This window comes from Cyclopterus lumpus, chromosome 12 (assembly GCF_009769545.1).
Source record: "Cyclopterus lumpus isolate fCycLum1 chromosome 12, fCycLum1.pri, whole genome shotgun sequence".
In the NCBI taxonomy this organism is placed as follows: Eukaryota; Metazoa; Chordata; class Actinopteri; order Perciformes; family Cyclopteridae; genus Cyclopterus; species Cyclopterus lumpus.
In genome coordinates this window covers 1,787,969-1,800,221 of record NC_046977.1, presented here as the reverse complement: position 1 = coordinate 1,800,221, position 12,253 = coordinate 1,787,969, and the positions used below count along the sequence as shown (strand labels likewise).

Here is a 12,253-nt window from a genome sequence, read left to right as displayed (position 1 = left end):
TGTAATGACTGCAGATATGAAACATGAAAAACAACCAGGAGTCAATGTCCAAGCTGCTGATTGAATGGTGGTTTAGCTCCTCTATCGGAATGATGTTTGTAAATCTGCCTCACCAGCCATGAACCTCACGTCTCTGTATAGTATATTTAATATACTCATCAATACTCTTTGTGTCCTTTTGAGTGACATTCAATACGTAGACCAATCAGATAGTTATTGATTAAACATGAAGGTGCTACACTAGCAGCAGACAGTGAACCCACCTCAGAGTCTCCAGACTACAATGTGGACTCTCCAGAAAACCACTCAGCAGCTTCACTCCTGAATCCTTCAGCTGGTTTCCACTCAGATCCAGTTCTCTCAGACTGGAGGGGTTTGACTTCAGAGCTGATCCCAGAGAAGAACAGCCTTCATCTGAGATCTCACAGCCTGACAGACTGAAAACACACAAAACAACACAGAGTTTATCATATTCAATTCAATTCAATTCAGTTTATTTTGTATAGCCCAATATCACAAACTCCCCTCAGAGGGCTTTACAATCTGTACACATATCTAATCCCTGACCTTTGACCTCACATCGGATCAGGAAAAACTCCCCAAAAATAACCTTTCACAGGGAAAAAAGGGAAGAAACCTTCAGGAGAGCAACAGAGGAGGATCCCTCTCCCCGGATGGACAGAAGAATAGATGTCATGTCCTGACCCTTTGGGCTCCTGGCCCTTTGCCCTCTGACCCTTTGGCCCCTGACCTTTTGGCCCCCTGACCCCCGACCCTTTGGCTTCTTGACCCTTTGAACCTTTGCCCCCCTGACCCTTTCCCCCCTGACCCCTACCCTTTGACCCCCTGACCCTTTGCCCCCTGACCCTTTGACCCCCTAACCCTTTGATCCTTTGCCCCCCTGACCCTTTGCCCCCTGACCCTTTGCCCCCCTGACCCTTTGGCCCCCTAACCCTTTGCCCCCTGACCCTGACTCTTTGACCCCCTAACCCTTTGCCCCCTGACCCTGAACCTTTGACCCCCTAACCCTTTGACCCCCTGACCCCCGACCCTTTGGCTTCTTGACCCTTTGAACCTTTGCCCCCTGACCCTTTGACCCCCTGACCCTTTCCCCCCTGACCCCTACCCTTTGACCCCCTGACCCTTTACCCCCTGACTCTTTGACCCCTGACCCTTTGCCCCCTGGCTCTGTGCCCCCTAACCCTTTGACCCCCTGACCCTTGGCCCCCTGGCTCTGTGCCCAGTAGCCCTGTTCAGTAGTCCACCAGCAGCATGAATCCAGACCAGTTGTACATTTCATGATTGTAGAGGATGACATGCAGACAACGAGGCAGCTGATGTGAAGTGGAACATATGACCAGGAAATGTAACACGTGATGATCAATACGTAGACCAATCAGATAGTTATTGATTAAACATGAAGGTGCTACACTAGCAGCAGACAGTGAACCCACCTCAGAGTCTCCAGACTACAATGTGGACTCTCCAGAAAACCACTCAGCAGCTTCAAGTCTGAATCCTGCAGCTGGTTTCCACTCAGATTCAGTTCTCTCAGACTGGAGGGGTTTGACTTCAGAGCTGATCCCAGAGAAGAACAGCCTTCATCTGAGATCTGACAGCATGACAGACTGAAAACACACAAAACAACACAGAGTTTATCATATTCAATTCAATTCAGTTTATTTTGTATAGCCCAATATCACAAATTACAAACTCCCCTCAGAGGGCTTTACAATCTGTACACATACGACATCCGTGATTAACGTTGGTGGTCATTGAGGCTTCATCGTTTACAAAAACAAATTGATATCGATCTGATAAATAGGATTTAAACCAACTTAGTGCGGTACCTGAAATGCCAATCGACTGATCCAGTCTCTGTAATAGGATGTCATGATCAATGGTGTCGAACGCAGCACTAAGGTCTAACAAGACCAGTACAGAGATGAGTCCTTTATCAGCACTAAGGTCTAACAAGACCAGTACAGAGATGAGTCCTTTATCAGCACTAAGGTCTAACAAGACCAGTACAGAGATGAGTCCTTTATCAGCACTAAGGTCTAATAATACCAGTACGGAGATGAGTCCTTTATCTGATGCAATTAGGACGTCATTTGTAATTTTCACCAGTGCTGTCTCTGTGCTGTGGTCTTTTCTAAATCCTGACTGAAACTCCTCAAATAAACTATTCTGATGTAGAAAGTCACACAACTGATTTGCGACTACTTTCTCAAGGATCTTAGAGAGGAAGGGAAGGTTAGAGATCGGTCTGTAGTTAGCCAACACCTCTGGATTAAGAGTGGGCTTCTTCAGGAGAGGTTTAATTACAGCTACTTTGAAGGAATGTGGTACATGGCCTGTTAGCAATGACACATTAACAATATCCAGCAGAGAGGTGCCAATTAAAGGCAACACGTCTTTAAGCAGCCTCGTTGGGATGGGGTCTAAGAGACAGGTAGACGGTTTAGAAGTAGAAACCGTTGAAGACAATTGGTCTAGGTTAATGGGAGAAAAGCTATCCAAATATACAACAGGGCATACAGCCGTTTCCAAGGCCACTCCTCTTGATGACAGATCGGCAGTAGTTAAGGGCAAGAGAGCATCAATCTTGCCTCTAATAGTTAAAATCTTTTCATTGAAGAAGTTCATGAAGTCATTACTACTGAGGTCTATAGGAATACACGGCTCCACAGAACTGTGACTCTCTGTCAGCCTGGCTACAGTGCTAAAGAGAACCCTGGGGTTGTTCTTATTTTTCTCTATTACTGATGAGTAATAGGCTGCTCTTGCATTACGGAGAGCCTTTTTATATGTTTTAAGACTATCTCGCCAAACTAAGCGTGATTCTTCCAGATTGGTGGAACGCCATATGCTTTGGAGCTTTCGTGAAGTTTGCTTTAAGTCGCGGGTCTGAGGGTTCTACCAGGGAGCAAACCTCCTTTGCCTCACTGTCTTTTTCTTCAGTGGGGCTATCGAGTCTAGTGTCATTCTCAGTGAGCCTGTAGCACTATCGACAAGATGATCAATCTGGGACGGACTAAAGTTAGCACAGGAGTCCTCCGTCACATTGAGACGTGGTATTGACATTGTAACATTGTTTATCAATATAACAGTTAGTCATAATATATAGAAACACCAAACAACTGGTCTTTACCTGGGTAGATCACATAACGGCAGCCCCGCGGGTAACTATTAGTCAGCCATGACCAGATGACCAGATGTTCTCATCGTAACACACGCCGCGGGGGCAACAGCTGTTGCTGTCCCCTATAAGTTGACAGTTCTATTACATTTAGGTCCCGCCCCTCTACCTGATAGTGAGGCGGGATTGACGGATGGTCTAAGGACCACCCAGCCAACATCAGAAAACAATGACAAACAGATAACTCTCCCAAAACAAATTAGAAAACACTGGTGGAACTCAACCAAACTATGCTCATTTAACTGAACTCTAACTTTTGACCGGTAAAGCTCACTCTAATTTATATGCGTATCTATGGTTATGTATATCTATATCTATAATGTGTGTAGAAAACTGACTACCTCCTGAATGCTAATTAAATTAAATGCTAATTTGTAGACAGGGCTACACTTGCAAGCTGGAAAAGAGTTCAACAGCCACGTATCTCAGTGAGCTGCGGAAATCTCTTCGTTCATACATTGTATTACATCGTGATTTATAAAAGCATATGCAGTCCCTCCTTCATAGCCCCCCAAATGACGACAGAGAAAAATATGTGTAGGTCTCTTTGAGGAGAACAAAGAGGAGAGTGAGTTGGTTTCAATAAGACAGACATCAAAGAAGGCCAGGTTTCGGTCATCTGTCCTCCTCCACCTCCACATCCTCCCTGTTGCTCTGCCCTTGAACCAGTCCACAGATCACACATATTTTTACCGTCACAACACTTAGACCACTACATCATCTGTGTGGTAAATCAGCTGATCCTGACCTGAGATGTTCAAGTGCACAGTGTGGACTCTCCAGTCCAGCAGAAAGAAGCTTCACTCCTGAATCCTGCAGCATGTTGTAACTCAGGTCCAGGTCTTTCAGACTAGAGGACTGGGAGCTGAGGACTGAGGACAGAGCTCCACAGCTTCTCTCTGAGAGTTTACAGCCACTCAGCCTAAGGGAGGAACAGGGATTAATACAAACAACATATTCAAAGTAAAACATCAACCCCATTTAGTAATGTTAATGTATCCGTACACAGCTTTGTTGGAGGCTTTGACCACCGGCAGCAGCCTCAGAAGAGCCTCTTCTGAAGCAGAGTATTCCTTCAGGTCAAACACCTCCAGATCTTTTCCTGATGACAGTAAGATGAAGACCAGAGCTGACCACTGAGCAGGAGACAGTTCATCTGTGGAGAGACGTCCTGATCTCAGGGACTGTTGGATCTCCTCCACCAGAGAACCATCATTCAGTTCATTCAGACAGTGGAACAGATTGATGCTTTTCTCTGGAGAATGATTCTCACTGATCATCCTCTTGATGTACTGGGCTGTTCTCTGATTGGTCAGTGAGCTACTTCCTGTCTGTCGCAGCAGACCTCGCAGAATGGTCTGATTGGTCTCCAGGGAAAGACCCAGGAGGAAGCGGAGGAACAAGTCCAGGTGTCCATTTGGACTCTGTGAGGCCTTGTCCACAGCACTCTGGTAGAGATGTCTTGGTTCAGGTTTGTCTCTAAAGACTTTAGACCAACGGGAGGTTGTTTGTTCTTCTGCCAGCAGGTTGACACCAGATTTGCTGAAGGTCAGATGGACATGAAGAGCAGCCAGAAACTCCTGAACACTCAGATGGACGAAGCAGAACACCTGATCCTGGTACAGTCCTCTCTCCTCTCTGAAGATCTGTGTGAACACTCCTGAGTACACTGAGGCTGCTCTGATATCGATGCCACACTCTGTCAGGTCGGATTCATAGAAGATCAGGTTCCCTTTCTGCAGCTGATCAAAAGCCAGTTTTCCCAGAGACTCCGTCATCTTCCTGGTCTCTGGACTCCAGTGTTGATCCGTTTCAGCTCCTCCATCGAACTTGACCTTCTTCACTTTGGACTGAACCACCAGGAAGTGGATGTACATCTCGGTCAGGGTCTTGGGCAGCTCTCCTCCCTCTATTGTCTTCAACACGTCCTCCAGAACTGTAGCAGTGATCCAGCAGAAGACTGGGATGTGGCACATGATGTGGAGGCTTCGGGAGGTCTTGATGTGGGAGATGATCCTGCTGGCCTGCTCCTCATCTCTGAACCTCTTCCCGAAGTAGGCCTCCTTCTGTGGGTCAGTGAACCCTCTGACCTCTGTCACCAAGCCAACACAGTCAGGAGGGATCTGATTGGCTGCTGCAGGTCGTGTGGTTATCCAGAGGCGAGCACAGGGAAGCAGGTTCCCCCTGAAGAGGTTTGTGAGCAGCACATCCACTGAGGTGGACTCTGTGACATCAGTCAGGACCTCATTGTTGTGGAAGTCCAGAGGAAGTCGACACTCATCCAGACCGTCAAAGATGAACACAACCGGGAACTCTTCAAACCTGCAGATTGCTGCTTCTCTGGTTTCAGTGAAGAAGTGATGAACGAGTTCCACCAAGCTGAACTTCTTCTCTTTCAGCACATTCAGCTCTCTGAACGTGAAAGGAAACGTGAACTGGATGTCCTGGTTGGCTTTGTCTTCAGCCCAGTCCAGAGTGAACTTCTGTGTTAGGACTGTTTTCCCAACGCCAGCCACTCCCTTAGTCATCACTGTTCTGATTGGTTCCTCTCCTCCAGACGAGGCTTTGAAGAGGTCTTCTTGTCTGATGGGTGTTTCTGGTCTGTGTGGTTTCCTGGATGCTGTTTCAATCTGTCTGACCTCGTGCTCCTCATTGACCTCTGCACTCCCTCCCTCTGTGATGTAGAGCTCTGTGTAGATCTGGTTCAGGAGGGTTGGGTTCCCTGCTTTAGGGATCCCCTCAAACACACACTGGAACTTCTTCTTCAGGTTAGACTTGAGTTCATGTTGGCACACTGCAGCACTGGTTTCTGGAATGACAAAAATCAAAAATGAAATTAGTGAGTGGTGGTCTTCTGTTTAATTGTAAAGTCTTTTAAATCCTCTTACTGCTCTGCAGACAGTCAGCCAGCTCCTCCTGCTTCATTCTTCTCAAGAGGTTTAGTGTGATCTTCAGAAATGCTTCCCCGCTGCTCCTCATCTGCTCTTCTTCCTCACCGTCCAACACCTCCTCATCTTCCTTCTGACCCGCAGAGCCTTCTGGGTAATCTGGACTGAGGACTTTTTGCATCTTCTTCAGCTCGCTCTTCATGAAGCTGACAATGTTCTTCTCAAGCAGCTGGAACCAAACAATAAAATTATATTTACATTTTTTATTATTTAAACTGGTGTATTGAGGTTGGTTCAAAGCTTTGTAATATCTCCTGAATTTCAGCTTCTAGCTTTCATGTTACATCAAAACTGTAAAAGTTTGTATTGTATTAGTATCGTGTTATTATTGCTTTTTCAAAAGTGTTTTACTACCTAATCTGTCAACATTGTGTTAATGTAGATTATCAATGCATTCGGGGAAATATTATTGTAAATCTATATCCAATACTACCAACTGAAAAACAAAAACAAGCATAATTCTCCATCTTCAATTGAAAGACCATAATGTCTTGAGTGTCTAAATGTTGACATCAGAGGTCAGAGGAGGTTTAATAGATAAGGCTTGTGTAGGAATTTAGTTTTAATCAATGTCTCATCGAGTTAGGGCCGGGAATCCCGAAACAACCCAGAACCAAGTAGTATCGAAACTTCTCCAATCAAACGATACCTGAGATCCGTCCTTTTTGTGCTTGCAAGCTTTCCTTGATTTAATGTGACGTGTGATTGACCCCCAAACAGCCGGGTGGGTTCCTTCCTGCACACTGTTAGCACCGTTAGCTGCTAGCCGCTGAGATGTCTGAGCTAGCAGCTAACGGTGCTATAAGCATGAACAGAGCTCTCCTCAACAGCATAGTGCTTACAGAGCATAGTTTTAACCTCGGGGTACTTGAAGATGGGCGTTACGCTTCCATGACGACGCAGTCAGGACGGCGTTGTCATTGGTCCTCCTGTATGAGCGCTGTGCACTGTGGCGGTGATTAGCTAGTCAGTGCACACACAAAAGCTCCAAAAGTGAGTTAATCCCCACAGATATACAACTCAGCCATTCATATGATATTATGCCTGAAAGTTAGACATAGAGGGCGTGGCCCCTTTGATTGACAGCTTCACCTGCCCGTCTAAGCTCCATCAACTCTTTGACCATCTCTATGTTTCATACAGTCTCTGACTCACAAACCTTAAATATGGGGTCCAGGTCTCTTGGGATCACTTGGGATCTCTGTTGCTGAACTCTTTGGAGAAAACAAAAGTACAAGTTGTATATTATGTTCTGTCTTAAGGAATCCTGAAATCAAAGGTAAAGGAGAGTCTGATCTCTGTTGATGGATCCTCATAGAAACACAGTAGCCTCATGGAAGCTCACCTTAGTTCAACAGACTGAAGTCCATCTCTGAATATTAAAGGGGTTCCCATAGACTGGTCACTCTTCATGGACACACAACTGGGTCCAGGTCCAGGTCCAGGAGAGTCAACTCTCTGCTGATGGATCCTGACAGAAACACAGTGCTGATAAATACACATGTTCAGTAAAATTCTGACAGATTTTGTTTCTTTTGGTTGTAAAAGCTTACCTAACAGAATGAAGTCCATCGTTGAATGTAAAAGGGGTTCCCATAGACTGGTCACTCTTCATGGACACACAACTGGGTCCAGGTCCAGGTCCCGGTCCAGGTCCAGGTCCAGGTCCAGGTCCAGGAGAGTCAACTCTCTGCTGATGGATCCTGACAGAAACACAGTGCTGATAAATACACATGTTCAGTAAAATTCTGACAGATTTTGTTTCTTTTGGTTGTAAAAGCTTACCTAACAGACTGAAGTCCATCGTTGAATGTTAATGTTAGTGGAGTGATTTTAAGACCACGATTGTCTTTATTAATACACATGCATGCTTCTATATATGTATATAAAAGCGTTCATCAGTGTGATTATATAATATATTAACTCACTGAGTCTCTGGAGGGGGTTGTCTTTTAAAAGTAGGAGGAAAGTCCATAGACCGGTCACTCTTCATGGACACACAGCTGGGTCCAGGTCCAGGTCCAGGTCCAGGAGAGTCTGGTCTGTTCAACACAACACACACAGAGCTTAGAGGGTGAATAATGATGGAGGAGTGATGTGACATGGAGAAGAGTCCTGGCCTGTTAGAGATCCAGTGGAGTGATTTTAAGACCACGATTGTCTTTATTAATACACATGCATGCTTCTATATATGTATATTATGTATATAAAAGCGTTCATCAGTGTGATTATATAATATATTAACTCACTGAGTCTCTGGAAGGGGTTGTCTTTTAAAAGTAGGAGGAAAGTCCATAGACCGGTCACTCTTCATGGACACACAGCTGGGTCCAGGTCCAGGTCCAGGAGAGTCTGGTCTGTTCAACACACACACACACAGAGCTTAGAGGGTGAATAATGATGGAGGAGTGATGTGACATGGAGAAGAGTCCTGGCCTGTTAGTGGTCCTGGTCTCACCTCTGAGCTTTGGTCTGGCTGTCATGTTCCCCACACAGAGTGGCTTTAGAGGGAGGGACTCCCTCCTCTCTGTCCTCCCACTGATGCATAGCAGAGTCCACACCTTCACACAAACACAAACACCTGCTGTCATCACTACAACACTGGAAATGTCACAGGACACACACACTGCAACAAAAGCTGTCAAACCGGTTCTGACAAACTTTGAGTCACGGTTTTGGTGGCAAGGCGTCGGGGTTGGATGAGATCCGCCCTGAGATGCTGAAGGCTCTGGAAATTGTTGGGCTGTCTTGGCTGACACGCCTTTTCAATGTTGCATGGAGGTCGGGAACAGCGCCCATGGACTGGAAGACCGGGGTGGTGGTACCCATTTTCTAAAAGGGGGACCGGAGAGTGTGCTCGAACTATCGGAGTATCACACACTACTGCTTATGCTCCAGGAGAGGAGGCTCCGACCGTTTGTCGAACCTCAGATTCAAGACGAGCAGTGCGGATTCCGTCCGACCAGCTCTTTACCCTCGCAAGACTACTGGAGGAGTCCTTGGAGTTTGCCCAACCAGTCTACATGGGCTATCTAGACTTGAAGAAGGCTTTCGACCGGGTCCCTCAGGGTTTTTTGAGGGGGTGCTGCAGGAGTATTGGGTACCGGACTCATTGCAACGGGCCATCCGGTCTCTGTACGCCTGCAGTCAGAGCTGTGTTCGTATTCTCAGCATTAAGTCAGACAAGTTCCCGGTGGGTGTCGGCCTCCGCCAGGGCTGCCCTTTATCACCGGTCGTCTGTGAATTTCAGGCTGATAATGGATGGATGGTTTGCATTTTGATTTTCACATCCTCTCCAGCAAACAGGAGGGTTTCTGAGAGGGTGAAATAAAATACTGTATCCCATTTTTAGACCCAAACTCTCTCTATGTTTGAGAGCTGGTACACTTCCATTGAACTTTACACATGACTGTCCATTCTTCCTCAGATATAGTTATTCCTCCCTCCTTCTCCCATTTTGTTTTAATATAAGAGGTTGAATGTGTTTTAAAATTCAACAGACATTTATATATACCTGAAGTGATTTTACTGTCTATATCTCAGTTAAATGCTTTTCTAAACAGTTCTATCAGATATGTACTCTCTGTCATATTTACCATCTTCGTATTCACATAGTGTCGCATCTGCAAGTATTGATAGAAGTCGTGTATTTCTAGTGAGTGCTTCTCTTTAAGAGTTTCTGTTGCATATGAATGTTATTCCTTTCGCTGTCCAATCCCTACATCTAGTATCCAATTTATTTTGTGTAAAGTCAGAACCATATGCACACCATTTCGGTGTTACAATATCTCCCTATAATTTGTGTTCTCTGATAATGGTTTACCATACTTCAAGAGTCCACTGCACCCATGTGTTATCAGTAGTATTGATGTGGCTTTTATAGGTTGTTATCAGCTAGAATTGCCTGTATGGGGGTAAAGGTTATTTTCTCTTCAAAGTTTTTCCATTGAGCCTTATACGATGGGTTACACCAGCATATTACAGCTCTCAATCTCTAAGAGATCGGGAACTATTTCTACCGTCCAGTTAAATAGAGAAAGAACACAAAGTGATCAAAGTGATCCTGATGATCAAACATGTCCAGATTCCTCCGGTCGGATTCTCACCTGCTGAACTGAGCTCAGGTCAGTTTACAGACACGTTCACCTTCATGTGTGGAGGAAGCTCTGGAGAGAAGAAGCTGCTCATGTCAGTCCTGTTGTGAGTGTGCATTTGATCTGAGGACGCCGTCACGCCCCCATCTCTTCAGAGTCAAAGTCCAAAATCAAACTGTGTGACGTCAGAACCAGTCAACAGGTGTAGATAGTCACAAGTGAATGATAATGGGTGTGTTTTAACTTGTTCAGCACACCCAGACTTCCCTTCTGCACTCAAACATTCACAAGCTGCTGTTTTATCCGTGATGGTCCACCAGCTCGAGCCTCTGGTCCTCATTGCAGGGACGCTCTGCTCTGGTCTGGGCATGAAGAAGAATCAGCCCTTCAGCTGAAATCCTTCAACTTTGCTCAAATACTCTATGCTTTATAGGAAGTAAATCAAGTTCCTCTTATTATAGCAAAGAGTGTATCCGTTGAGTTAAAAATGTGTGTGTGTGTTAACTGTGACAAAGAGTGATGTCACTGAGCAACTGGGAGAATCGGCCTTCCAGCTGAAACCCTTAAACTTTGCTAAATACTCTTTGTTTAAAAATAAGTAATCAGGTTCCTCTTATTTCAACGAGGAGTGTATTCTGTGGAGGTCGAGATGTGTGTGTGTGTTGAACTATGATAAGGAATGAGCTAATTGAGCAACTGGGTGAGGACGAGAGGGGGGATTGCACGACTGAAGGACATAAGAAGAGACGACTCGAGACATCGGGAGGGATTACGACGTGGGACACTGTCCGGTAACAACACTGTCCAGGACAATAGAACATACAGAGAGATACAGCGCTCGATCGCTGGGGTTTCTAACACCAGTCCACAAATATTGTTTTATTTCTCCTTACCATGTAGTACCATCTCTATGATTATCCCTTTTATTCCCCTTTTAATGCCCCACAGAGATGTAGTCTGGTCGAGAACCTTCTTCCGAGCAATTCTCCGCACACTTTCGTGTCCTGATACACTCTTTTTTCAGGTCTCATTAAACTCACCAAGATCTACAAAACCCACCCGCACAGTGTATTGAAAATACTAAATAATAAACCTGTGTCCTTCCCCGCCTTCCACGGTAATAAACTAAACTGACTGTCCTTAACGGTCCGTTACCGGAGTATCGACAACACAGATTTCAACCTGGATTTCTACCGACTATGAGTAGACGTGGATAGCCCTGTCGAGCGTCCCCAAGTCCTATTTAAACTCTTTATTCTTTTACCTAAATCCCTACCTGTAAAAAAAATATCCCTACAAGTGGAAACCTATTCTCTTTCCCCCAGTGGAAATATGTGCTTTTTTTTTTTTACGTGTAATCAGAGAATTTCAGACTATTTCTAAATCATGGGCAGAGGCTTATTTTGCTGTTGACAACTCAATTTAGTTTATCCAATTACAGACATTCTAAGTCAAAAGGTAATCTGCTCACCTGTTCTTTGAGGTACCTCTCGTTGTCAATTGCCAAAACCGTCTCCCATCCCGAGGTAAGGCTGTGCACCCTGGGAAAAGGTTGGCATCTTCGGTGCATGTGGGTGTCTCCCCTATGTTTGGGTCTAAAACATCCAGGGGTCAGGCACTGTTGTCTGGGTAAAGGTCGGCATCATCGGGGCATCCGTGGGTGTCAGAGCATCAAAACCGGTTAAATTCCCCATTGGTTGCATCAAAATTCATTGAATCCCCCCTTAATGGTATCAAAAAGCATAAACATGAATTAAAATCCCACACGCGATAACAAACTCGGCCACCAGAGGGCGAAAATGAAAAAAACAAAATGAGTTTTTGAGTTGACAGGCCATGAAAGTCCACTGGCTGAAGTCCAGCTCACCAGTCAGTGAGAACACGTTTTACGATCCTCCAGAAACACACTTCAAGTGAACTTCAACACTTCACGCTCCCAGGTGTCATAAACGACTCGTGTGCAACCAGACAGTTTTTTTAAATTTGACCTCAAGTTGCTTCATGTGCTC

At 45.3% G+C, this 12,253-nt stretch overlaps 1 protein-coding gene across 1 annotated transcript in view; it reads right to left on the bottom strand.

Moving 5' to 3' along the window:
- Nucleotides 1-10,312, bottom strand: part of LOC117740141 (NACHT, LRR and PYD domains-containing protein 12-like) — a 16,324-nt gene extending 6,012 nt beyond the window's left edge. The window contains exons 1-12 of the mRNA XM_034546349.1: nt 10,257-10,312; nt 8,609-8,711; nt 8,400-8,507; nt 8,079-8,192; nt 7,704-7,853; nt 7,496-7,621; nt 7,310-7,364; nt 6,091-6,319; nt 4,208-6,011; nt 3,951-4,124; nt 1,455-1,628; nt 264-437 (exon numbers count right to left, since the gene is read on the bottom strand). Of these exons, the coding sequence (XP_034402240.1) occupies nt 264-437; nt 1,455-1,628; nt 3,951-4,124; nt 4,208-6,011; nt 6,091-6,319; nt 7,310-7,364; nt 7,496-7,621; nt 7,704-7,853; nt 8,079-8,192; nt 8,400-8,507; nt 8,609-8,697 (3,197 nt within the window). The 5' untranslated portion in view covers nt 8,698-8,711; nt 10,257-10,312. The remainder of the gene's footprint in view (nt 1-263; nt 438-1,454; nt 1,629-3,950; nt 4,125-4,207; nt 6,012-6,090; nt 6,320-7,309; nt 7,365-7,495; nt 7,622-7,703; nt 7,854-8,078; nt 8,193-8,399; nt 8,508-8,608; nt 8,712-10,256) is intronic.
- Between the last annotated feature and the right edge of the window lie 1,941 nt (nt 10,313-12,253).